Below are 27,018 nucleotides of genomic sequence, written 5' to 3' on the forward strand. Positions count from 1 at the left end.
AAGGTGCAGTCGGGGGAGGAGGAGTGTTCCAGGCAGGGAGGACGGCCTGGGCATGAGTCACAGCACTGCCCGTATCAGGAACTGAAAGAAGTTTGGCTTGGCTGAGGCCTGAGGTGCAAAGTGTGAGATAAAAATAGGGAAACTGTCAGTGAGATCCTACAGGGCCTCGAAGGCTGTATGAAGGCCCTTCAACTTTATTCCGTAAGTAATGGAGAAGGCGTCAGTCAGCTATTGCTGCAATAATGCTGGATAACAAATAGCCCCCCGACTCAGTGGCTTAAGACGACAATCATTATATTGACGTCAGCTCGGAGTCAGGTGATCTATACAATGCAGTACCAGCGGGGCTCGGCTCTGGGCTGAAGTTTAGATTAAGTCTGTTCCATGTGTCTCCCCCTCCTGGAACCAGCGGGCTCCCTGGGGCAATGTTCTTCCCGTGGAGAAGCAGAAGTTCAGAGGGCAAGTCCCTTTCAGGGACTTTGCTTGCTTCACTCTTGCTGACATCCCAATGAACAACGCAAGTCACATGGCCAGACCCAACATCAGTGGGACAAGAAAACATACTCTACCCACAGCTGGAGAGAAACTAGACAAGAAGGGAGTCATTTCTACTTATCGAAGGGCTTTTCAACTCCAAGCACATAGATGCTATCCTGAACTGGGGGAAGTCTGTTTTATAACAACGTTGGTGCTGGTTTAGCAGGTATCGCTATGGCCAAGCCCTTGGCATATATTACCTCATTTAAAATACAACCATGCGTGATGAATATTATTATTCTATTTAATGGCTGAGCACACAGGTTAAGATAGAGCAAATGACTTGCACAAATTCAGGTAATGGAAGCAGAATGAAGATGCGAACACCAGTTTCTATGACTCCACACCGGCACAACCACTTAGTCCAACTCCAGCTCTTTCTACTACCCTTCTCCCTTCCAAGCATTCCCTCCACCTGCCCAACTATAAGGAGATGAGGGAGTGGCACCAGGTGACTCTGCACTCCTGACCACTCGAAGGGCTCTGATCGGAACTCTGGCTACGAAGCGGGTGATGGTCCCACGTCTCTGCTTAGAGAAGGTGGCAGGGAGGCTGCGGCTGGCCCACCAACTCCTGGCGGTGCCAGGGTCAGAGGACTTCGGCTGATGTTTGTTGATGACTTCTCCGGGTGGGGGAATGCACCCCTACCTTCCTTCCTCACTGCTCTTCCGGCCTCACTCCATTCTCCTCCAGTCCACTCTCCTCCCACAGCCAGAGTAAGCTTTCTAAGGAGCAAATGAAAGCGACATTTCCACCTGGCTTAAAAAAAAAAAAATCACACAGGCAATAGACTGCTGCAGTCAAAACATTCAAGAGTGTGAAAAGATTTAACATGAAAGCCTTCCTCTCGTTGTTGTCTGCCATCCACCTAATACCCCACCTCTACAGGTAACCGCTGTTTTAGTTTTTCTTGTGTTTCCTTCAGAGTTTCTTTATGCATATATTATAACAGCAAAAATGAGTATATGTTCTCTCACCTATCCATTTTTTAATCACATAAGGTAGCGTATTTTACACACCATTTTTCAACATTTTCTCCCCATTTAATATAGCTGGGCAATTTTTCGCACATCGGCACTTAAAAAGCTTCCTCATGCTTTCTTCACAGCTGCAGAGTATCCTATTGTCTGAAGGGACTGGCTGTAATTTATTTCATCAGTCCTCATGCTGATGGACGTTTCGGAGCTCCCAAGGCTTCAGTGAATAGCTTCGACACTTGGCCAAGGTAAGTTTATCTGCAGGATAAATTCTCAGAAGTGGGGTTGCTGAATCGAAAGGACTGTGAGATTGTGATTTGGTAGTTACTTCCAAATTACCCTCCATGATGGTCAACCAGTTTGTACTCCCACCAGCAATGCATAAGACAGCTTGTTTCCCCATAGCCTTGCCAGCAGAGAGTGTTATCAAACGTTTAGATTTTTACAAATTGGACAGGCAAAAAATGGCCTCCTGCTTAAAAAAAAGAAAACAAAAACGGACAAAAAGCCTTTCATTGTATCCCCATTCCCCTCAGATAAAGTCTAGCTTCCTTGGGCAGTTGTGGGGGTGGGCACAGCCCTGTTATTTCTCAAGGGCTCGTTGTCAGCCAGGGACCGGGATGTGGACACAACTCACTATAGCGTGGGCTTGGTGACCCAGCAAAGCCATGAGAGAGACAAGGCAGCCTTCATGGAGGAGGTGGCATCTGAGCTGAGCCTTGAAGGACAGGTCAGAGTTTAACAGGTGTTGATGGGGGGAAAAGGAGGGGGAATATGTGCACATAGGCCAGAAGGGAGCTGGGGCACGTCCGGGAGCGTGAGGAGCCCAGGATGGCTGGAGGACCTAGAAGGAGATGAGCCTGGAGGGGGGTTGGAACCAGGTCACAATGGGCCTTGAGTGTCATGTGAAAGAGTTGGGAGTTTAACCTGTAAATGATAGGACTACAATGAAGACTTTTGAGTGGGTGTGTGAAGTGGGTGGGCCGGGGGACTGTTTAGTTAGGACTTTTGATTTCTAGTGAGAGAGAACCTCGCTCCAAGTGGCTTAAGGAAACAGGTAATTGATTGGCTCGTTTAAGGAAAACATCTAGGGGTATATATATTCATGCATGGCTAGGTCCAGGGGCTAAGTGATGTCATCAGAAATCTGTCTGTCACCTTTGGTTGTGCTTTCCTCTGTGCTGGCCTCATTCCTAGGCAGACTCCAGACTTTCCTCCTACAGCCTAGAAACATGGGTCACAAGGAGTGTATCTTGCCCCGTAATTCCAGAAGTCCCAGGAAGACACTCATTGGACTGATTTGGTTCAGGTGTCCATCCCTCAGCCAATCACTATGGCCAGGAAGACGGAATGCACCGATTTGTCAGGTGTGGGTCACGCACGTGCTTGCCCACCTGGTGGAAAGGTACAGTGGGGTGGCGTCCGCTTCGTCTGTGCCACAGTTTGGGGCGGAGTAGGGCCCTCAACGGAAACGCAGGGTGCAGTGACAGAAGAGGAAAGAACAGGCTTCTGCAGGGGACAGGTTAAGGAGGGGAAACCAAAGAGAAGACCGTCCCGGGACGAGCATGCGGGAACTAGAAGAGGCTCCCTTTGCGCTCCGCCTCTGCAGGCGTGGTGGAAGGCCTCGAGCGCCTCCTTGTGGCCGGGACGCACACTCCACCAGCTGCTGCCTCCCGGGCCCATCGCCAAGACCCCAAAACCAATCTTGACGGCAAATCCAGGCAGCCTTAAAGGGCAGGGCTGGGCAAAGATATCAGGCCCCATGCCAGCCTGAGACACCCCCAGGCTGTGTGTGGACAGTGGTGTGTGGACACAGCCCCTCGCTAGGTTCATATTTTAAGTCCGTTGGGAGTGGCTGGCATTCCGCAGGACTCCACTGAGCCTTGACTGCAAAGGCAACAGTATTTAGCCTGCTGGAGTGGGTGTGAAGGCCTCTCTGAGCTCCTCTGGAGGCTCCAGGAGGTAAAAGAAACTTGGTTCTTGCTGGGCAACTTTCTCTGCCGTGACCGAGGCTGGTCTGAGAACCTTGTGCCGAGGGCCACCCTACATGCTTTTGCTTGTCTCTCTCAATTCACTTTGTGGGGTGGGTACGTGCCTGAGTCCTGTGGGTAGCAGTGCCAAGCTCCTGAGATGGCCAGATGTTCTCTCCTGGCCCAGTGTGTTACCCCTTTCCCTGTCCACTGCCCCAAGAAGGCTCCTGCCTTGTACCCCTCTAAGACACAATCAATCCCTTCTTTTATGCCTTAACATCAGCCGGCGGTAGGCTGTTTTTTGGCTCAAGAAGGCCTATGTCTGATGGGATAAACTCCTCAGAGGCAAGGACATTGGTCCTCATCTCAAATCTCAGCCAGGCCACATAGCTTTGTGCCCTTAAACTTCACTCTTCTCCCTCGAAGCCATCTAGTTGTGGTTATATATATATTTGAGGGATTTTTAAATTAAAGTTATTTTCCCCTTCTTAACTATAAGGTCCCTTGACTATAAGGTTTAGGTCTGTTTTTGTGTTCCCTTGTATTATTGAGGCCTGGAACTGTGTCTGGCACATAGTAGGTGTTGAATAAATAGTCATTGAACAAGCGAATGAATAGACAATAGCTTCCATGGGCATTCTCCTGCTTCTTGAATGTGAACAATGAGAACAAGAGAGACTCACAGGAGAAGGATGGCCACTGGGGGTGGGCACTGGGGACAGCTTGATTTTAGGAGACTCAAAGCCTGGCAGCATAGCTATGGAAGGAATCAGGGCTCTGGACACCATTTTGTCCCCTGCTCTGTTTTTCAGGGGATTAAATCAATGGTGGGTGGCTTGCTCAAGGTCACCAGGCAGGGCTGGCGATGAGAGTCAGATGCTGAACTTCCAACTCCAGGTCTGGTGCTCCTCCCTCTCAAATACCCTGCAGGTGGATTATTGTGGCTGAGGAAAGAACCCTGGCAGCCCAGCTGGCCTGGGGCTGGTTGCTTCTGTGAGTCAAATCTGGTTGTATACTGAGAGGCTATAGGAGAGAGCGAGAGGGCACACACTCAGGAGCCCTCAGCCCTGGGTGGGAATCCCAGCTCTGTCACTCACAGGCTGTGTGACCTTGGTCCAGTTACTTCACGTCTCTGAGCTTCAGTTTCCTTATGAGCAAACTAGGACAAAACCCTCCCTTCCGAGGAATGCTGTGAGGATTCTGAGAATGCATGGCCAGGGCCTGGGACGTGGTAGGCACTTCAAAAAAGCTAGCTCTCATTCACGTCTCCTGGCCTCCAAGGGAAGGGGAATGAGAAGCAAGGGTTCAGGGAAACTTGCAGGTGACAGGGGTCCCTCTGCCCCTCCTTGGCCCCCTGAATGCCTGCACATCCTCACAGACCCCTGGCTCCTTGCTATGCCTGAGGTAATGAAAGGCATCTCATTAATGCTCAGCCAAACTCACTAAGACTGTGAGCTGGGCATGAGTGGCAAAGGAAGGTCAAGGTTTTCTTCATGGGAAGTAAGTGCCTCTGGGACCCTGTGGTGCCAATATTCACAAACAAGATGAAGGGGGCTTTATTTGTAGGTAAGTAGGCAGCCAGGTGTGTGGCAAAAGTTCCCTGGGGCCCCCAAATAGTCACCCCCAACCTTCCCCCAGCCTTGCCCCGGCCCCTGCCCCTGGGAGGAAAAGCATTACAGGCAGGGAGCTGGACAGAGCAGTCACCACACAGCGCCTGAGGGACCAGGACAGGCCAGGTTTGATGAGGAAGGATCTGAAGTTGAGAATGCCATCCATAGACAGTGAGCCTGGCAGGGAGAGGGAGTGGGGCAGGGGCCCTGGGCCAGGAGAAGCTGCCTGGCGGTGTGCTGCATGCACTTGCCTTCCCCTCGTGGGACCTCAGGGTGCTTCTATAAGATGGGAATCCAGCTTGCAGGAGAGTTATCAGGGTCACAAGAGAGTTGTGCCTAGGCCAGGAGCCCTAGTCATCTGTGTGGGGGGAGGTGACAGTCACCGGCACCAGTATGGCCTCCTCCACCCTTCGCCTGCCTGCCCAGCATCCCAACAACCCTCCGCAAAGATAGAGGCCAAACGGAAGGAAGAGGAGCTGTTTCTTCAAAGTGAGGAAATGGGCTAAGGGAGGGTTTCTTTACAAATGGGCATTATTTGGACTGCATGCAAATGATATGCAAATGACTCTGCCTCCACATTCAAACTAGGTTATTGGGAAAGTCTCGGGACAAGGATTTGGAGATGGCAGTCCTTTTTCTGAGCACCTTCTCAATGTCTTGTCCATTTGCTGGCCCCTCTTGCTTTACCCCTCCTTCCTGACCTCCTCCCATAAGCTTCCATTCCTCTCACAGTGGTCATTGGAAGGAGCACAATCCTGCAGCCGTGCCTCCCCCACCCCCAAGGGCTGCTGGAGTCCTGGGTGGGACCCCGAGTCCCTGATCAGCCCCCTCAGGGCTGTGTGGTCCCCAGCACGCCCCCCTGCCACTCAGCCACAGCGCTCTTTGCTGGGCCTCAGAGGGCTCAGGTTTCATACAACGCTGACGGCAAAACAGTTCAGTGCAAAGTATTGTACAAATTCAAGGGTTTCCGTTTCAAATTTTCTAAGAACAGGCCCCCTGGTTTGCCCATCAACCTCAAATAACCCTGTAACTGTCATCGCCCTTAGCTATAATTCTCGGCCGTAACCTTAAGCGGTGAGCACACACCCTGGGGCAGGCGGGCTCCGCCATCACTAGACACGTGACCCAGGCAGGTCAGTTTCTTGGAGCCTTGCTTTCCCCAGGTGTAAAGTGGGTATGATAGAACCTCCTCCTTAAGGTTAACAAATGAGCTGACCCATGCTGAACCCTCTTATGGGTTCTACTGTGTCCCCCCAAAAGATATGTTGAACTCTGGTACCTGTGAATGTGACCTAATTTGGAAATAGGGTCTTTGCAGATGATCAAGTTACGGTGAGGTAATTAGGGTGGTGTCCCTATGAGATTGTAGGTGATGTGAACCTCAGAGAAAAGATGGGCATGTGAAGGCGGATGCAGAGAGTGGAGTAATGTGTCTACAAACCAAGGGTGCTGGCTATCATGAGAAAGCAGGAGAGAGGGGTGGGATATTCTCCCTCAGAACCTCCAGAAGGAACCAATCCATTGGTTCCACTGAAATTTGGATTTCTAGCCTCCAGAACTGTCAGAGGATAAATTTGTTGTTATAAGCCACCCGGTTTGTGGCACTTTCTTATGGCAGCTCTAGAAGACTAATGCAAACCCTGAGGAGAGCGTCTGGCACAGTAAGTGCTGTGTGTCAGTGAGTACCATTAATTGCTTGTTTAGTGCCTGTCTCATCACAGATGGTGGGTTCAAAGGTCTGACGTTCCCTCAAGAAACACTGAGCACCTACTTGGTGCCGGGCATGCACTAGGCAGGGGGCATGACGTTGCACATCTGTCTTGTGTCCCCAGCCCCCAGTTAATATTTACAGATGACCAGGTGACCTGGCCTGAAAACCACCCCTGATGACATCTTTCCCCCTCTCAGGGCTGTCCTAGCTCAGTCTGTATTCAGCTTCCTAAAGCCCAGGGGCAATGTCTGCCCCAAGGAAGGTCAACGCCAGACACACTGACAGCACACAAAAATGTCCCAGCTGGGGAGACAGATGAACCCCTTAAAGGAAGGAGCTTCTAGTGAGCCCCACTCATGCAGTGCTATCCCAGAGGCCCCCAACCTCGCTCTGGGACAGCAGAGTACTCCATAGCTCTGGGCCCCAGTGGGTCGGGCACACACCCTGGGGCAGGCCCACATCCATCTCCTTCTAGGCCAGCCCTACTCCTCGTCCCAGATTCTGGTTGGGCAGCATGCAAACACTTAGTTATTTCAATTTTAAGAATATGATAGAGCCAGCAATGCTTAAAATGCTCGTGTTAATGGTGGCGGTCTGCAGTTTCATTTCACTTTAACAGGAACCATCTGCTGTGAGCAGGCAGCCGGTGGCCAGCTCCCCTCCCAGGGGCTGTCCCCTTCCCCCGAATTCCTCCCCCAGAGTCACGGAGATGGGGGATCTGTGAGGAAGGCTGTGCTGGGGCCCCACAGCCCCCAGGGAAGATTTTAAAAGGGCTCTTTGAAGCCGGGGCCCAGGGTAGGACATGCAGAACCCCAGGCTGGTCCTTCTGTCCTCTCTGGCTAGACCAAAAGGTCTGGGGAGGACCAGGGCCATGGTAAAGCTGAGGGGAGGGGAGGAGGTGCAGGGGATGTGAGGCCCCTGCCCTTGAACCCACTGTGCTTGCTCTTCCTGCAAAGTCCCCAAGGGAGGCCTGGAACTCGGGAAGTAGCTCTGATTCTGCCACTGACCCAGCTATAGGTCAGTCACTTTGCCTCCCGGTGCCTCAGTTTTCACGTCTGTAGAATGGGAGGCCCTGTAACACCCACATTAGAAAGTTGTTATGAGCACTCAGGCAGTGTGACAGGGAGTCCCCTGCAAAAATAACGTGACCCCCTCCCCATGGTGACTGGGCATGGGAGGAAGGCTGGTCTCTTCCGCTGTCAGGGGGAGCCCAGTGTGGCTGCCAGCAGCCCTGTGGGATGGGGTGGCAGCCAGCTTCACCACCCAGCTCCTGCTTGGCACTGTGATGAAGGCAGTGTGGGCCACACGGGTGGGCGTCGGCTCCCACGCTGGGCCTCTGGGCCGCGGGTCACCTTCCGACCCAGGCCTGGGGAAAAAAGTAGTTGGAGCCAAGCTGGGAAACAGTGGCTCTGGGGTCAGCGCACAAGTGTCTTGTCCCTACTCGCTGGACCAAAGTGAGCAAGTCAGGGCCCAGTGCCAGGGCTATAGCGAGGTCCCGGTGGGCAGGGGGATCTTATAGCCACTTCGGAGGAGCACGAGGCAGGCGCCCAGCCCCAGCGCCCCCGCCAGCAGCACGGCGCCCAGGGCTTTGAGGAAGGAAGTCCTGGTCCGGGTGAAGGAGCCCGGCGCCATGATGCCGAGCAGGGCCGTGCTGACGGTGAGCGTGTAGAGGATGGAGACGGCCGTGTTGAGGGCTACGATCTTGCCGAATTTGGCAAACGGGGCTATGATGCAGAAGAACAGGGGCACCGTGGCGATGACTGTGGTGAGGGCGCTGGAGACGATGGCCACGCCCACGTGCCGCACGGCCTCCAGCGTCCGCCGCTGGCGCTGCGAAGGGGCGTCCTGGGGGGGGCGAGAGCAGCAGCTGGGCCAGCGGACCTGGCAGGACAGCGGTTCCCGCCCTGCCCAGGGCAAGGCCAGTCCTGCCCCTGGAGGCCCCCAGTCCTGCTTCCATAAATGGGATAATTACAGCACCTACTCCTTGGTGTGAAGATGAAATGGTTCCCCTAGAACAGCGGGGTGTGTGTGTGTGTGTGTGTGTGTGTGTGTGTGTGTACGCGCGCGCATTGAATGTTGCTATGGCGACCATAATGCTTTTGATCTTTGTAATAAGTTCTCGTAAATGGGAGCCCTGACTAGAACTGATTTCCTTCTTTTGACCAAAAGCAGCTAAGTGTGTAAATCATTTAATTTACATACTTATGAATGTTTTCACACCAGTACAGTTCCAAACTAGGAAAACAACACTTCATGAGACCCAGAGCTGGTTTGGGTACGGAGTCACGGGTATGTCCTCACTAAGCTACAGGGGGCCAGTTGGTGGCCTTAGTGTCACAAATGCCCAGCCCGGCTCCCCAGGCTGGAGAATGAGACTCGCATTCAGGGAGCGGAGAGGGCCCTTGGACATCACCTGGTGCACGCCCTCATGCTCACTGAGGGAGATGGAGGCTGGGGGAGTGGACCCTCCCAGGGCCCACACACTGCTTTGACGGAGCTGCCTTGGAATTTGAGTCCCCTGGGAGATCGGCCCTGAAAACCGTAGCTCCTAGAACATATCCTGGTTGGGGGTTGGGCACAGGGGGTGTCTAGCTATCCTTGGGGGTCCCCCAGCTGCACTGAGGTGGGAGGAGATTCATTGGGAGGGGAAGGGCAGGCAGGGCGCTCACCTCGGCCTGGGGTGGGGGCAGGTTCTCTCCAGCCAGCAGGTAGCCCTCGACCAGATGGACGCAGTAATCCACGGAGGAGCCGACGAGGATAGACAGTGAGATGGCTTCCACGGCGCCCATCTCCCAGCCGCTCCAGTACATGATGGTTACTACGAGGCAGACGATGCCTGTGGGGGCGGGGGGACGGCGGGAAGGCAGCTTGGACCTGGGCCTACCCACACAGTCTTGGAGGGGTGCTGGGCAAATCAGGGGGCCCCTGGGGAATGGGGTAAAGTCTCGAGTGGAGCCCCTATCTCTGGTGGCAGGAAAAACAGGGCCACAGAGAGCTGAGGGGGAGGGCAGGGTGCAGGTACAGCAACATGTCACTGGGCAGAAAGCTATACACAGCAACATCTGACTCAATTCGGGGAGCACAGACTTGTGGGAACAGTCCTGTGAAGGACTATCACCCACACAACACCAAGCAGAGGATCACTTTGCTGGGGGTGGGGGTGGGGGGGTGGTCAGGAAGCCTTCGCTGAGATATGACAGCTAAGGGTTGAGAGAAACCTGCTGACAGGAGGCCACCAGCAGGCCCCCTGCCTGTTGCTGGCCCTCGGCCACATACATACCCAAGATACTCAGAAGCACAGGGAGAAGGAGCAGCACATGGGTGGTGAACACAGCCACTGCAGCCACACAGATGAGCAAGGAGAGGGCCAGGCCATACAGGGCACTCTGCACCCCTGCAAGGTAAGAGAAGAGGGTCTTCAGCTGAGCTGTGTGGGCGGGGCGCCCACAACCTCCCCTCATCCCCATGGTTCAGAGGTCACTGGGGTTACACAGATGGGCACAGACACAGCTAGCTGTGTCACTCTGGGAAAGCCACTTGACCTCTCTGAGCCTCAATTTCTTCATCTGCAAAATGGGGTAATAAGAGTACCTAACCCACAGGCCTCATTTGGAGTTTAAAGAGATAACACAGGTCAGGCCCTCAGCACAGGGCCTGGCACTGAGAAGGGCTCCTAGTGACATCGAGCTGCCATAATGGTCATTACTATTCCTTTTTTAGGTGACCAAATTCAGGATCAGAGAATGTGGCCAGATGCCCCTGAGCAGGAGGGGACCCAAACTCCGGCTGCTGACTGGTGTTCCCAGCCACTGGGTCATTCCAGTTTCTCCAGGGTTCTCGGCCAGGATTGAGATGATAACAAGTGTGGCTCAGACAGGCCATGCCATGCCCCCCCCCGTCCAGTCACCTCCCAGACCCCCACTGCCACCATCTGCCCCACCGGGACCACAGGGGTAAAGGGTAGGGCTATGGCTTACCTATAATCTCCATGAAGATCTGCTTCCAGTGTTCGCAGGTCTGGAAGCCTCGGCGCAGGGCCGAGCCCTCGGGGAACGTCTGCAGCTGCTGCTGCAGGAAGCTCTCCCAGCGCAGGTAGTCCGAGTAGGTCTGGAAGGAGGACTTGCCCTTGTACGTGGTCTGTGGGGGACATGAGCAGTGAGATAGGCAGGTGGCTGTGGCCCACTCACCCTTCCCAGGCTATGGCTGGTCTCTTCAGGGGCAGATGTCGCCAATCCTTGGACACCTACAAACGGAGTGTGTGTTATGTTGGGGGTGCGGGGGAGGATGAAGGATGAGCCAATGCAAGATGACCTCCTGCCAGCCTCTGGGCTCACATGATTCTTACAGCAACAGCAGGTTCCAGTGCAACCAAAGTCCCTGTTCCTTTCTAACAGAAACACCTTCAGAGCATGCCCTGCTTTTGTGTCCCACCCTCTGCACACGCTGTTCCCTCTGCCTGCAAGCCAGCTCCCACTCATCCTTAGAGTCTTGCTAGGGTTCTGTCTCCTCTAGGAAGCCTTCCTTGATAGCCCAAGATGGGCCTTCTCTGGGCTGTGCAAGAAACCTATTGAAAGAAGCCTGTTGCTTTTTAGGTGGCCCAATTCAGGATCAGAGAATGTGGCCAAATGGCCCTGAGCAGGAGGGGACCCAAACTCTGGCTTTGAATCAGTTCTTGTCACTTTCCGGCAACCTGCTCATCTCCTGGCTGGACTGTGAGTCCAGGAGGGCAGAGAATGGCCCATCTGGTTCAGTGTCCAGCTGTGAGGAGCTGTTCAGGGGATGGTGACAAGAGAGGCACTCATCCTATTCTGGAACGTTCACCTGTTCGCTCACTGGCCCGATTCTGCTTTCCATGAGCACAAACCAGTTACGGTGTGTCTGTGTGCATCTGCGTGTTGGTGGGGGTCGGCTTAGAAGTGATGTCCTGTTGTGTGGAGGAGCCTGAGCGTGAATTCTCTCCTGTCTGAAACTGTCTGCGGCTTCAGACTTAAAAGGGAAAGAAATCCTGTCACACGCTACAACGTGGACAAACCTGGAGGACATTATGCTAAGTGAAATGAGCCAGACACAAAAAGACCAATACTGTATAATTCCACTTATGAGGTAGGCGCCTAGAAGAGTTAAATTCACAGAGACAGAAAGGAGAACAGTGGCTGCCAGGGGCTGGGGGAAGGGGAATGGTGAGTTAGTGTTTAATGGGGACGGGGTTTCAGTTTAGGAGATGAAAAGTTAAAAGATGGATGGTGGTGAGGGTTGCACAACAATGTGAGTGTATTTAATATTACTGAAGTGTACACTTCGAAATCATTAAGATGGTCAATTTTATCACAATTAAAAACAAAAACTTCCTGAGCTTTGAACTGGTGTCTGCATTAGCCTGGGGCTCCTTCAGGGCTGGGAGGGTCCCTGGGCCCTCTTTGTTGGTGGCAGAGGTTGGTTGCCTACGCAGTGAGTGGCACATATGGGGGAAAGGAAAGCAGGGCTGGGGGCCAGAGAACAAGACTCGGCTTCCACTTGTCCCCTTGTCATCATTATTCTCACTCCCCAACACCCTCATGTGACCTCACTGTTGCTTCTCAATGACTGTCCGAGGGAGGGCAGGGACCTGTAGCCCTAGTCTTTAGAGGAGGAACTTGAGGCCAGAGGGAATGAGTGATTTGCTCAAGGACGCAGAGCACTCTGGGACTAGAGCAGGACTGGACCCCAGGTTGTAATGTGGAGCCAGCAGCGGCAGGCCTGGCCCGGCTCACAGAGCAAAGTGCCAGGGCTGCGGGGTCCGCGGGTGCCCAGGTCCGGGGGTGCCCAGGTCCGGGGTGTGAGAGTAGTGCCTCCTTGTGCAGGCCCCAGGGAGTGGCGGGGTGGGAGACGAAGCAGCGATGTGTAGGATGGCTGCTTCCCTGGCGTCCCAGCCCTCCTGGGGGAGGCTCAGCACTGGGGTCTATGGCCCACGACCTGGCCCCCCCAGTGGCAGAGAGAAGCATCCTGTACTTTCACCAGGCCCACCCCCACCTGCCCCTGCAGCCCAGAGGCTACAGAACGACATGGACCCTGGGCTGGTGGGAAGAAGGGTGGCGGGAGCTGGCGGGCAGCGTGCGTGGTGGAAAGGCTACGCTCTGCAGGGAGACGGCAGATTTAGCATTTGATGCCAGTGCTCCCTAACCAGGTGACTGTGGACAAGCAATGCCACCTCTCTGGGCCTCGCCTTCCCCTCTGAAGAGCAACCCCACCCATGTGGCCTGAGGGCCAGGGACCGGAGGTGACACACATGGGGCAAATACTCTGCACGGTGCCTCTCGAGACCGTCGGGGGCTCACCGACTCGAAGGCCATGGAGATCCACTGCACGCGGCCCTCCTTGACGCCCACGGCCCCATGTGACAGCTGCCCCGGGAGCAGGTTGGGCTCGGGCAGCTCCTTGCACTCAGGGTGTAACATCTGCAGGAAGGAGGAGATGCTGTAGCCTGCAGGGAGGAGTAGAGAGGTGGGTTGGGTGGGGACCCAGGAGAGCACCCTTCCCCAGCGCAGCCCCCCGTGCACAGGTACTCACCCATCTGTGAGTGAGTGTGGGAGGGTACCCCCCAAAATGTAATAGAATTGTTAAACAAAGGAAAGGTGTGTGTAACCACGGGCGATGTCATTGGGAACCTACCACACCCGTCTGCCCTGGGGTGGAGATGACATCTCGTGCCCTCGGGGAGACCCCTGGCATGACCTCACCCAGTTTAGCTATGAGCCAGCCCCTTGCTCCCCATTTTGGAAAAGCTGCTCCTGCAGGTGTGCCCCCACACACCACACGTGTCCCCATCACAGGCCCCTCTGGGCCAATTCACGTTCACGCACTTCTGGATGACAAGGAGGATGTTGGCACATCCCCCACCTCGTGTGGCTGCTCAGGCACAGACACGTCTGCAGATACCCACACGCCAGGTGCAAGTGTCCCCAGGGCTGTCCACCCTTGGTTCCCAGTCCCCCCAGGCCCTCCTTGCTCTGGAGAACGAGCTCTCGCCACAAACCTGAGGGCAGGCACTGGGCCCCGCCTGGCTTTACTAGCTCTGAGTTCCCGGCGATGGCCTTGCAGAGGCGACACAGGTGCCCAATTTCTTTGAAGAGGTCAAAGCTGCTGTCATAGATGACGCTGCCCTTTCCCAAGGAGACACAAGCCAGTGCAGGCCGCTCAGTGAGTCAGGACCTCCGGCCTGGGTCCCGCCCCCGGGGAGCAACCCCCAGCAGTTCCCTGCTGCCGTGGTTGCCATCACGCTGGAGCCCTCTGCCTGGTCACCCGTCGTCCCCACCCAAGCCCGCTCTGCCTGCCCCCAGCAGGACCTCTGCTCCCCTCACTGCCCACCCTGTACAAGCCCCTTGCTCTCATTTGCTTCTTTCACTCAAAACACTCCCCCTGGGCGTCCTGTTTCCTCCTCTCCCTCTGCACAGCCAAATCCTACCCGTCCTCCATTGTCGCTTCCTCTCCCCTGGCTACCCTACCCACCCCGCCCCTGAACACCTGTGCACTCGTGGTCCGGAATGAACAGAAAAATGTTCTTCCACTCCACCTGGCTCCCGAATTACTTCATGCCTGATCCTGGACTCCCAGCCGGACTGACTTCTCAAGGCAGGGGTACGACTGTACGTCCATCCGCAATCCTTCCTACCACACGCTCCGCACCCATTACGTGCCAGGCACACACCTAGTCACAGCTCCATTCGCTTCTCAAACACCCCAAGGGCCCAGTAGGACACAAACACATACAAGAGGAGAGAAACCCACAGGGCGGGGGCACCACAGCTGAGGCGCACAGCAAGGGCCTCCTGCAGCAGGAAGGATGGGTGGTTTTACACACGTGTATGTCCCTCATCTCTGTCCCAGCTCCTAAGGGTGAGGGGCAGCCAGCTCGGGCCCCGAATGTCCCAAATTCTGGGGGATTCTAAGAGTTCAACCTCTCTCAGCTCTCAAGAGAAACAACACCCAGGGCCCCGTGGGGAACCTGTTTGGTCTGGGGAGGACATGTGGGGGCTGGAGGGTGGCCCTCGGGCTGGTACTTGTTTGCCAGTCGGGTTAGCTGGCGTCTGCTCAGAGCGGGCCCACGTACCGGGTCTCCGATGACATGGTTGTCCATCTGCCGCGTGCGGTTGATACCCACAATGCCGAAGACCACAAAGACCATGGCCCCTGTATCCACCAGTGGCCGCACTGCGGGCTTCCCACAGCCTGCGTTCACGCAGGGGTTGAAGCCGAAGGTAGCCGAGAGGCGGGCCCTGGGCCCTGCAAAGAGAGTCATAGCTGTACTAGAAGCAGGGTCCAGCCCCCCAGGCCCCCCTGTGGCCTCCCCGCGTGTACCTTTTTCACTGGGCACATAGAAGAAGCCTTTGGTTGGCCCATCGGGGCTGGAGCTGAGCAGGCAGCCGGGAGGTGCCACGCATACTCGCCCGTGGAAAGGTGGCTTGTGGGACTGTGCAAAGTACAGTTTCCTGTGGAGGCAAGGGGGCCAGGACTAAGGCTGGGAAGACCAGGATGAGTGGGGGAGGTGAGGCAAGTGTGGTCATTTGCAGGGGCTGGACTGGGCCTCCCCCAGCACAGGCATCTGGTCTCTGGTTGGGTGGGGACTGGTGTTTGGAGGCCAGTTCTAGTCCGGCCCCTGCCAAGACCACTGTGTGAGCCTGCTCAAGGCCCTTCCCCTACATGAGTCTGTCTCCCCACGTGTGGCATGTGGGCTAGAGAAGACTGGCAGTTTTCAAACTGCCCTCCAGGTGGTGGGAGGACCATCCTTGGGGGTGTCTGCTTAGAAGCACCTTACTCCCCCCAAAGCCCCGCCTCAACCTGAACAGTTATGGAGACTCAAGCTTCTGTTTGAAGAAAGGGTTCCACAGTCAGCTTGCTCACCACTAGACCTGGCGTAGCTCAGGTTCTTTCTAGAATGTTCTAAGCTCATCCAGGCAGCCTGATCACAGTTGCCATTGTGTATATGCAGAGCAAGCCCAGCCTTGGGTTCAGGGGAGGGTAGGTAAGGGGCAACCCCACCCCCCGAGCCAAGGTGTACCAGGCTGGAAGGGCCCAGCAAGCCTGTCCTGGTCACCCCGCTGCCTCCATGCCACACCCTTCTGTCCCGCAGAGTTCCGCCTCATACGATGCTGGAAGTCCTAAGGCAGCGTCTTGTTAGAGACCACAGCCCCACGTGTCACCAGTGCAGGGCCCCTTACTGCTGTTCTCTAGACTATGGCAGCCTGGCGCTTTCTGTCAGAGCTCTTGTTGTAATTTGTAATGACATTGCAGGTGACTTGTTAGCTGCTGTGTCCCGCTAGTCAGCCTGAGGACAGATGTTTACTGCTGTATCCCCAGCCAGCACACAGTCGGTGCTCAATGTTTGTGACATGAATGAAGAGATGAAAGAGTAGACCCTCAGCGACCACGGCCTCGATGGCTAAATGAATGTAAGGCCCTGGCCAGAACACGGGGGATGAAACCTGGGAAAAGACACCCCCCGCTGGCTCGGAGACGCCCTACCAAGGCACAGAATGCAGTGAAGTATTTTGGGGCACTTACTCCTTGCCAGGCACTAGACAGGGCATACCACACAGGATAGACAGTTTCTCCCCGTCACCTTACAGTCTAGAGAAGGACATTAAATACTTTCTGAATTAATTATACATGTTGAGAGTGGATAAGTGCCTTGGAGAGGAAGGGCAGAGTGTATTCATGCATGCATTCATTCATTCATTCATTCATTCATTCATTCATTCATTCAGAACGGGCTGTGTGTCTGACGGTGAGCTAGGTGCTGGGGACACAGCATGGAATATTAGTCACGGTGCCCCCTGCAGGATGTGTCCATGTTCCTGAGGGAAGACAGGTAATGAGCTAGGAGATCAGTAAGATTCCAGCGGGTGATGGGGCCAGAAAGAGAGCAATGAGGTAATATAAGGAGAGAAGTCAGGTGTGGCTACTTTAAATGGGGGACAGAGTTCTGATCAGGGACAGTGTCTCCCAGGAGGGGACAGCCTCTCCCAGGAGGAGACCTGACTCTTGAGAAGTCAACAACATGAAGGGCTGGGGAGGGGCATCCTAGGTAGAGGGAAAGGCAAATGCAAAATCCCTGAGATGGGAACTGCCTGGCGTGCTGAGAACAGCGACGGGGCCATGGTGACCCACCAAGAGGGAGAGGGGCAGATGGGGGAGTGGATCGCGGGCTGTCATCTTTGCTGCTGATTCCCACTTCCCTGTCCTGGGCATAGAAATATCTGAATAGATGTGTGGAAATGAACCCGGGTCTCTTAAAGGGGCTTGCTGGCCTTGAGGGAGAGAGAGACAGGGAGGGCAACGGGGCTCGGCTGGTGGAAACAGGCTTGTCTGCAAGGCTCTGTTACCGGGAGTGCTGCTGCTCCTTGGCGGCCACGTAGAAGCTGAAGTCAAACTTCCAGCCCCGTTTGGCGTCGCAGGCCAAGGTCGTCACCATCCACTTGCGGGAGGGGCTCGCCGCCTGGAGCAGCCCTACTGTAGACATACAAGCGGTCAGCTTCTTGGTGAAGTTACCAAAAGGCGTTCTATATACCTAAGCAGTGGATCGACAGAGACAAGACATGTGACTCCGGGAGGCTGCCTCAGCCTGGGCCCGGCCTCAGGCTCCGTCCCCTCCCTCCTTAGCATGTCCCACCCTGTCCCAGCCCTCAGAGTGAGGGATAGAGCCCTGAGCAGAGGCTCAGAAGGCCTGGGTTCGAGATGGAAGATAGAGCAAATCCTTTCCTCCCTCTCTGAGCCTCAGTCTTTCCTTCAATTGAGCACTAATTCCATGCCAGGCCCCGAGCTGGGCAATGAGCAAGACAGACTGCGCCCTGCCCTCAGGGGCTGCCAATCACATGGGCCGCTTCAGATTCCTTTAAAGGCTTTGAATTAAACAGGATGGGAAAACACAGGATAAATGGGCAGCTGAAGAGGAGGGCAAACTGAGAAGGGTGCTTAGGACAGGGCTCTAAGGGGAGGTGACATTTATGCTGAGCCCTGAATGAGGAGTCAGCATGCAGTGAGCTGGAAGGAAAGTTTTCTAGGCAGTGGGAGCAGCGCTGCAAAGGCTCAAAATCAGGAAACGCCTCTGAAACTTCATCTTTCAAATGGAAATAAAACTCCCAAACAAATGTGCTGACATGTGTGTCACCTTGCAGGGTGTAACATGTTAAAGAAACACAAATGATTCCTGCAAGAGAAAAACTGGAGGCCTGGTTTGCCCTGAGAGGCTCTTTCCTGGGGTGCTGGAGCAGCTGCCAAGAACAGCAATCTAACTAATGGCTACCATATATTGGGCACGTACTATGTTCCAGATGTTATGTCATGTACATGCCTTACCTCATGTACCCCCAACAACCCTGGATGGTACTTTTCATATCCCCATTTCACAGATGAGGAAACTGAGACCCAGAGAGATTAAGTAATTTGCCCAAAGACACACAGATTGTAAATGGCGGAGCTAGGACTCGAACCCTACAGACCCAGCCTTCCCCTCCCTACGTGGCCAGTGTCAACCAGGGCAGCACTGAGGGACCCCTCCCCTGGTAGTGGTGGCTCACTTCACGACAGCCCAGGCTCACCTGGAAGGAGGACACCTCCCCGTCCCCGGGGGACACGATTTGCCAAGGGGCAGGCAGGCTGGCATTGAGGGAGAACCTGTAGACAGCCAGGTGGCCTTTATTCTTCACTTTGGAGACGTACACGGTGCCTGGGGAGTCTGGGGGACAGATGAGGGATGGATGGGGGTGGACAGTCACCTTGACTGGCTTCCCCTGACCCTGCAGCAGTCCACTCTCTGCTGACTGAGGAGCTGAGCCCTGACCTTGGTGGTGGTGAATACTAGGATGGAGTGGTGGCATGAGTAGTGGGGGAAGTAGTGGTCCAGGATGGGGTAGCTGCATGGATAGAGGGGGACGTGATGATGGTCGTTGGTTTTGGGTGGCAGCATGGGTGGAGCGGGTGACAGCAATGGTGGCAGTTGTGGTGAAGATTGTTGGTACTGACTAGGGTCGTGGCAGTGGTGACAATGATGGAAGCAGTGTGAATGGTGGGGCTAGTGATGACAAGGGTGGGCACAGATGGGATTATGACGGTAATACAGACCCGCCCCCTGGGTGGTTAACTCCCTGGGAGAGTTAATTCCTACGTGTGCCCAGCACCCCACCTCTGATGGAGACCCCAGTGTTCAGGACCCCCCTGCCCTCCCCCACCCAGAACGTCGTAGGTGCACAGGGTGGGTTCACTGGGCACCACAGGCTGGGCTGGAGCGGTGGCAGGAGGGGAGCCCACAGTTCTGGCTGAGGAGAGCTGGTGGGACAGGACCCAGCTTCACCGAGTTCACCCTCCATTCAACTCCTCCACAGGTTCTTGTTCTCACAGAATTTCATCTGCTCTTCTCACAGGGCCCCCAGACCCTAACACCAGGTAGGATCTCCCGACACCCCCACCCTTGCCAGCCCACACTCCCCACTGACCCTGCGGGGTGGCTTCAGGCCGGTTGGCCCACAGGACCGCTGAGCCCCGCTTCTTCTTTTCCAGGGACGTCCGGATGTTGTTCTGCAGGCTGTGGGGCTTCTCCTGGAACAGACCTACCCCCCGAGCTGCGTCAGGGACAGGCTGGGATCGGTGACAACCCCAGGGACATGGTCCCCAGGGGCCTCAGCTTGGGGAGAGGGAGTGTCAGGGGTCTGAAAGAAATTAAACGGAACTGAAAAAAAAAATCAAATATTGAATTTACAGGAATCTTAAGGTAAAAGAAAGGCAACCTGTCAGCCTGGGAGAGAGACACTCTGAAGCTTTCCCTACTTGTAGCCCCAGGCCTCACTCTCTGCCTGTCAAATGGGCTGACACCATAGCCCCAGAGGGCGGCTGAGGACCACAAGGGACACTGCTTCTTATCCACCTCGCTCGTGATAAATGCTCAGTAAACAGGAGCCATTGGTAATGGAATGTCACCAACTAGTACAGGTGATGGAGACTTTCCTGTTTTGTCTAGGCATTGTAGATGAGTTTTTGGTTTTTTTAATGAGAGAACTTTGATACCTTCCAAAAAGTAACCCTCACAATAATTCTAGGAGGTCATTATTATTAACCCCATTTGACAAGGAAGGAAGCAGAGGTTCAGGAAGGTTACGTAACCTGCAGAGCAAGTGAGAGGCAGTGCCCCATTAGGACCCAGTTCTTGTCTGCCCCTAAAAGTAAAGCTCTTTTTGCTATAATCTGAAGGGGTCCCTTTAAGGGGCTGGGGGCTGGACTCTGGCTGGGGTCCTGGCCTTTCTCCAGATGTTTCCAGGAACTTCGGGTTCATCCTGGGGTTTGTCCACCTGTGAAATGGGAGTGGATGCGGCTTTTTGTCCCCAGGCCCTGAGGGATAGCAGGGGCCCTTGTAGCAGCAGTGACAATGGAGCGTAATTTGTATGCCCAGGCCGGCCGGGAGAGCAGCTGGGGAGGTGGTCGGGGCTGGCTCCAACTTCAGAGGGGCTCTTCGGGCACCTCTCTGAGCTGTAGTCAACTATCATGCATTTGGTTAATGCCATTACCAAGGGGAAGGCCAAGTTAATCCGAACACCGCACTAATTAGACGAAGGCAATTACAGCCGTCAGTGGATCTTCTCCCCGGAGCGGGGCACACTCGCCCAAGCATCTTCTCATTTGGTTTCTAACTGCCCTGGCAAAGCTGTATGACCTTGGGCTGACTTCACCTGCCCAACCCTGACCTCAGGCTCCCCTCTGTAAAATGAGGGCCTCGCCCAGGCTACCTCTAAAGCAAGGAGACATCTTTATCTCACATCCTTGCTCATCTCCGACATGCACTGACACTAAGTCCTATGGATTTCACCTCCTAAATGCCCCTCGATTCCACTGCCACCATTAGCACGCTGGTCCCAGCCACTACCATCTCTCCCTCCCAGCCAAGCTAACGCCTTCCTTTCTCTCCCTCCCAGCCTGCTTAACTTCTTCCCATTCTTTAAGTCTCAGCTTAGACACTACTTCCTCCAGGAAGCCCTCCATGAGGCTGAGCTCCCCGGGCACCGTTTTCCTCCATCACAGCTCAGATCCAGTGGCAGGATGAACTCCCTGAGCTTGGAAAGCCTGTCCCGCCCACTGCGGTCTCCCCCCGAGTCCGTGCATCTGACACCCAGTAAGTTTTCGTTTAATGAAATGTGAAAACGCTGAACCTGGGTCTTGTATCTTTCAGGCCAACAGTCTTTGAGACCTGGACTCCAAAGAGAACAGGGGCCCACAGGGGACTTCCGACTGGAAACCCTCACCTGAACAGGTGATACAGGAGATGCCCTCAGCGCTTAGGTTGTACTTGAGGTCTAGCAGCACCTGGATGTTGGTATCGGGCCGGAAGAGCAGGGGGGCCCGGCTGGCGGGGCGGAGCCGGCTGGCGAACACCAGGGACAGGATGAGGATGGAGACAAAGAGCCCTGCGAGGAAAGGAGGCCATACTAGGAAGGGCTGGGGCCCAGGTGACGCCTCCAGAGTCCTGGCAAAGAGCTGCTCCCTTTATGGGGGTCAGTGGGGAGAGGGTCCCACAGGAGTGGGTAGAGGCCCAGCATGCCAGCCTGTGGGTGAAGCTTGCTAGGGATCGGTCCTCCGGGGGTAGGGGTTGGTTGTTGTTATGCATGCCACTTGGGAATTAGACCATGAGCTACAATCGCACACTACTGGACGAGAACCAGCCATCATCTTAGAGCATTTAACAGTTTATAAAGAGCTGGCATATCCACTTGATTGTACACAACCCTAAATACTGTTGATAGTGATAATAATAATAATCGGACTTAATGTTTATTGAGCACCTACTGCGTGCCAGCCACTGGGCTTAGTTCTTCACAGGCACTAGGGAATCCCTTCCAGCTGCCTGATGAGATAGATCCTGTTCTTATCCTCAATCATAGGGTAGGAAACTGAGGCTCAGACTCATCTAACTCCGGAGTCCAAGCATTAAGCACTTTGCTCTACTGCCCAGCATGATGACTGGCACATAGTAGGTGCTCAATAAACAAAAGCTATTGGGGGCCAGCTTCCTTTCACACAGGAAGGAGGAGGTGAGGTTCAGAGCGAGGGACGGATGCCAACCCCGGCATCATTTGCAGGAGGGGGTGGGCTCCCCATGCCTACACGTTCTTTGGGGGAGTCTGCCCCCGTGCTCCGATACTGGGTAGAAGACGCAAGACAGAGGGGAAGGAGGGTGGGGAGCCACTTACCCACAATCACCCAGCGGCTCTTGACGGCCGACCACAGGACCCAGTGGTGCAGCAGCTCCTGCATCTGAGCAATGAGCTGACCCCGGCTGGCCCTGTCGGGGGTGGGCTGCAGGCCCTCGGGGGACACTGACACCAGAGACACATCTCCCAGCTCCAGAGACACTGCCAGGGCAGACCAGGGGCCTGTCAGAGGCCTGGCCCAGATCCGAGTCAAAGCCCACCCTGGTCTCCACCCTCTCTAGGGAAGCCCAAATGTTTGATGGGGATCCCCTGGACCATCTCCTCCAGCCCCTGCCTCAGGTCCAGCCTGACCGCAAACAATCTTGTCAAGAGTTACTTCCCCTGGCAGAGAATGCCCCCAGGTCTCGCCAGGGAAAGGCCTTCACCACTTCTCACCTGGTTCCTCCTCTCCATTCAGCAAAGGGATGTCATCATCCAGGTAGGGCATGAGACCCGGGGCTGGGGCCCCAGCCCGCTCCGGTGCAGCAAACACATCCCCGGGGAAGTGCAGGGAGCGCCTGCGGCCACACTTCTGGTGGCAGCTATGGGGAAAGTGGGGGAGAGGGGTGAGTCCCGAGGGGAGGGCCGGGCCGGGCAAGGCCCCAGCTACCACACGAACCCCGAACCCCCGTTTCACACTGTTGCTGACATCTCACACTTCCAAAAGCCTGCATCTGATTTCTTTCCAGTGCCATCTCCCCCCAGGGCCCTCAGGAGCCACTCTTCCTCTGGGGAGACAAGTGGTGACAGCAGCCATTACCCAGGGAGAAGCGATGACAACCAGAGCCCCCCCCCCCCCATCAAGGTGACTAAAGCAGGGGAACCACGCCTCTGGTGTCACGTGGCCCTGGGGCTCTGACACCAGGAGGAGGAAGCAGGCTGGGCTGAGGGTGTAGGCGGTGTGGGTGAGGCCTTGACTGGAGCGGACGTGGGGACGACGAGGCTCATCCCCAGGGACACGAATAATGCACGCGGCGAACATAATGAATGCTGTGAGCCAGGCACAAACTAGAAGCCCCATGTGGATTCTCTCACGTAATCCTCTCGGGAATCCTACGCAGGAATTACACTCGTTTTCCAGAAAAGGAAACTGAGATGCAGAGAGGTTGAGTAATACGCCCAAGCTTCCACAGCTGCCACGCAAAGAGGCGGCAGCTGAAGCCCAGGACTGGGACGGCTACTGCGTCCGTGGCCCGGCCGGAGCAGGGGACGGGGCGGGGCGGGGCGTTTGCGATGTCTCTGCAGAGAGGTCGAATCTGAACAACCATCGTGTAGACGGCAGTGCCTCCGCCAGCGTGCCCTCGTGCAGTGCCGAGCCCTCACCACCACACAGGGCCGCCCTGAAGGGAGGGCGTGAGTGGGAGAGCTGAGAAGGTAGTCCCGGGCCCAAGCCTGATCTCCTTGCTGGATTTCTGTCTCCCTCTTACCCCTCCTTGGCTCACCGTGGTCAGGTGGACCTCGTCACAGACCCCTGACTCTCCTGCCTTGCGTGCCCTGCCTCAAGCCCAGAGACCCTCCATCATTCCTCAGTATTCCCAAGCCCAGGCAGCCACCCAGGCCAGATTACATTTACCTCCTCCTCCCTCCCTTCCTCCCTCCCTCGACCACTGGCCCACGAGACCCTGATCCTTCAGCTTCCGGCAGCAACACTGGACTGGCCTGTTCAATTTTGTACATGGCTCACTACATCTAAATATTGTCTCTCCGCCAAGACAAGAACTTGAGGATATTTAACATGGTGCCTAAGGGCATACAATACAGAATCAGATTTTCTTGGGTTTAAATCCTGGCTCTGCTGCCTACGGAATGGGTGACACGGAGAAAGTGTCCAATGTCCAATGTCCCTAAGCCCTTGTTTCCTCATTTGTAAAATGGGCAGAATGAAAGGACCCAGCGCTAAGGATCCTGGCGGATGGCAATGAAATCTAGTACAAAAGCGTTTTGCCCACTTCCTGGCATACAGCACGTGGTCACAAATGGTAACCGCCCGACAGGGTTCTCTTCTCCATTCCTCGTCCCCCAGTAGTGCCCAGCATAGGACTGGGCACACAGAAGGGGCTCAATAACGAATCACAAGGGCATGTTATAGATGTTCAGTGAGAGGAGGGCAGGCACCCCCACCCCTGCCTGCCCAGCTCACCTGGTCTGGCAGGAGCCCTCTAGTGGTGCCATGTAAAGGCTCCAGATGCCCAGAGCAGCAGGCATGGTGAAGAGCACAGCCAGCCAGCAGCAAGACACGATGAGAGACATAAACAGGCCAAAGTCATGGACGGCTGGGATCTGGCAATGAAGAGGCAGAGGGGGGATGTGGGGTTGCTCATGCCTGGAGCCTAGGGAGCCCGCAGACTCTGCTGCCAAAGGCACTCAGGACCTGAAACCTTGGTGAGACTGAGGCGGGATGGGAAGGCTGCCGGGATGCCAGCCAGTGGCCCAGGAGGATATCAGAAGGCAAGGGCTGGCACCAGGGGACACAGCAGGGGAGGAGGAATTCCACCTCTGGAGTGGAGGCTCTTGTCTATCCTGTGGCTCACTGCCCAGAACAGTGCCTGGCACAGAGCAAGTGCTTGATAACTGTCCTTACATGAATGACTTGGGGGGACAGAGGAAGACACGCCCTCATTAGACCAGTCCATGGGTTAGCGAGAGGGAAGAGAGAATGCTGCCATGTGATGGGAGCAGGGAGTCTGGAGCCTTGGAGTGATGGGTGCGCTCTAGAAATGTCACAAGGACCTGCACAGGGGATGGCAGTCAGAAGGAAACTGTAGCCAACGAGCAGACAAGTCTTCCCTGTTCGTGAAATACTTTCGCAATCATCTTTTCATCTCAGTCCCTTAATAATCCACACATGAGGAAAGTGAGGCTCAGAGAGGTTGAACGACCTACCTAAGGTCACACAGCCAGTAAATGGCAGAGGTAGGATTTGAACCCAGCTCTGCTTCTTTCCTGGATGTGGTTCTCTAGGTAGGCCTGAATAATTCCAACACATTTCGTAGTTTCTAGACGGGATACTCAACACAGGTCATAAAATCTCTCAAAGATTCAGGCAGGTTCACTACCTTTCAGGTTCTAGCAGCACCAAGGACCTGGCCCAAACTTAGATCCTTCCGCTGAGCCCAACTCAGAGGCCTGAGGAGCATGGGGACAGCGAGAGGAAAGTCAGTATGATGACAATACAGTGTGAATCAGTGGGTGAAAAGAGCTCAGGGGTCAGGAGACATGGTCAAGCTTACCACTTACCCTCTGTGTGACCTTGGGGAAGTTACTTTCCCTCTCTGGGCCTCAGTTTCTATATTAGGAAAATAAGGACGTAATGATACCTTTGTCATAAGTATGTCACGAAGACTAAATGTGAAAGAGCCTTGGGAACTGCCAAATGCCTTCAGGGCAGATGCTGGATTACTATCAACAAGCATCAATAATAAATACTATTCATATTAAAATTTTTCCACTTGTTAAGTTCTGGCAATGGTGATAAGCAACAAAAAAGGACCCTAGGGACATGGTGAGCGCCTGAGGCAAAGGCTGTGTGGTCACAGGAGAAGGGGTGGGTGGGAAGAGCAGAGACCAAAGGCCAGGTATGTACGGGAGGAATGGAAAGGCCAGGGCAGGGACAGAGGGCGCCCTCCCACCTGGGAGAAGACGTTAGCTGCGTAAGCGGCGGCCGTGGTCAGGGAGGTGAAGAAGGTGGCCTTGCCTGCCGTCTGGATGGTGTGGATCATCCGCAGCTGTGGGTCTTCAAGGTGGGCAGCCTGGCGGTACGTGTTGACGAACACAAAGACATCGTCCACACCTAGGGGAGGGAGTCCCGCGCCGGTAGGGGCAGGCTCAGAATCACCCTGCTGTCTCCAAGACCAGACCCAGGCTGGGCCCAGACCAACCCTGGGAGGCCCCCTGACGGGTCAGCTCCAGGGGAGGCCTGCTTCTCAGCTTGGAATGTGGAAGACACACCTGACTCGGGCTCCACCACCAAGAATCCAAGCCCCACTCTCCATGCTCCTTGGAGCCACCCCATCCCCGGAATTAGGTCCCTTCTTCCAAACCTTAGCCTGCTTCCCACCTTTCCTAGACTTTTCTTCCCACCAGTCTTACCCTCTCCACATCATATTACCCCCACTCCTTCCACCTCTTGGGGACTACACTCTCTAGATGCCAAGGATCTGACCACCATACATACTTTACCCACCACCACTCTGAGGCGCTGAGGTCCGAAAGGGATGTTCTGGAGCCTCCATGAAAGCCAAGCTTTACAACAAGGGAGGAGGCCCTTTCTGGTGCAGAGTCCTCAAGTAGGAAGCCCATTGCTATGGCAACAGAAGCAACTCACCAATGCCCACTATCACGAAGGCAGCCACCCCATTGAGGATGCCCAAGTACTGGACACCAAAGACCACGTGGTACAGGAAGAGTGCCACCAGGCAGCTGAGGCCAATGCTGGCGATCCCAAAGAAGGACAGGAACACTGGGTGGAGCAAGGAGACAAGGAATAGAGTGGGGGCCCCAGCGGAACACACACCCCTTTCAGTGTTCCTGAGCCCAGCGTGGTCCTGCCTCACACCTGTCCCCGACCGTGGAGCACCCTTCACTACCCCGTCTGTGCCTCGCACAGTTCTCCATGCCCAGAGAAGGAGCTGGGCCAGAGGCCTGAGTGGCAGAGGGAGCCATCTCTGAGTGAGGCAGGTTGCTCACGGGACCTCATCTTTATGGAATTTACTTCAATCAAGGCTAGTAGGAAATCATAAACGTGTATTTATTTAACATCTGTTACCCCAATAGAGAAAGGTTCTGTGAGGGTAGAAAGTGTGTCTGTGATGTTTATCAATGGATCCCTGGCACATTAGAGCGTCTGGCACATAGTTGGTGCCCAATTAATATTTGTTACATAGATGAATGGATGCCTTTTCCATTTTTGAAGATATTACCAATGTCTCGTTCACTTGGGCAATAGAGAAAACCTACTGTATGTGTAGGAAAAAGCAGGTAGGGTACCTGGGAAGTTGGCATTGG

The 27,018-nt window shown here is 55.0% G+C and overlaps 1 protein-coding gene across 5 annotated transcripts in view; it reads right to left on the bottom strand.

Annotated features, from left to right (window-relative positions):
- Positions 1 to 7,368: 7,368 nt before the first annotated feature.
- The window catches only part of DISP3 (dispatched RND transporter family member 3), a 57,419-nt gene continuing 37,769 nt past the window's right edge, over positions 7,369 to 27,018 (bottom strand). For 4 of the 5 annotated variants that reach the window (XM_081057349.1, XM_081057348.1, XM_081057351.1 and 1 more), the window contains 16 exons: positions 26,339 to 26,473; positions 25,644 to 25,804; positions 24,155 to 24,294; positions 22,411 to 22,556; positions 22,015 to 22,176; positions 21,070 to 21,231; positions 19,273 to 19,386; positions 18,379 to 18,515; positions 17,164 to 17,348; positions 14,892 to 15,270; positions 13,818 to 13,944; positions 13,120 to 13,265; positions 10,783 to 10,942; positions 10,086 to 10,199; positions 9,475 to 9,641; positions 7,369 to 8,650 (listed from right to left, as the gene is read on the bottom strand). In XM_081057349.1, coding sequence (XP_080913475.1) covers positions 8,288 to 8,650; positions 9,475 to 9,641; positions 10,086 to 10,199; positions 10,783 to 10,942; positions 13,120 to 13,265; positions 13,818 to 13,944; positions 14,892 to 15,270; positions 17,164 to 17,348; positions 18,379 to 18,515; positions 19,273 to 19,386; positions 21,070 to 21,231; positions 22,015 to 22,176; positions 22,411 to 22,556; positions 24,155 to 24,294; positions 25,644 to 25,804; positions 26,339 to 26,473 — 2,798 coding nt within the window. In that variant the 3' untranslated portion in view covers positions 7,369 to 8,287. The remainder of the gene's footprint in view (positions 8,651 to 9,474; positions 9,642 to 10,085; positions 10,200 to 10,782; positions 10,943 to 13,119; positions 13,266 to 13,817; positions 13,945 to 14,891; positions 15,271 to 17,163; positions 17,349 to 18,378; positions 18,516 to 19,272; positions 19,387 to 21,069; positions 21,232 to 22,014; positions 22,177 to 22,410; positions 22,557 to 24,154; positions 24,295 to 25,643; positions 25,805 to 26,338; positions 26,474 to 27,018) is intronic. The other variant, XM_081057350.1, reaches the window with a different exon arrangement.

Source organism: Rhinolophus hipposideros, assembly GCF_964194185.1.
Source record: "Rhinolophus hipposideros genome assembly, chromosome: 8".
Classification (NCBI taxonomy): Eukaryota; Metazoa; Chordata; class Mammalia; order Chiroptera; family Rhinolophidae; genus Rhinolophus; species Rhinolophus hipposideros.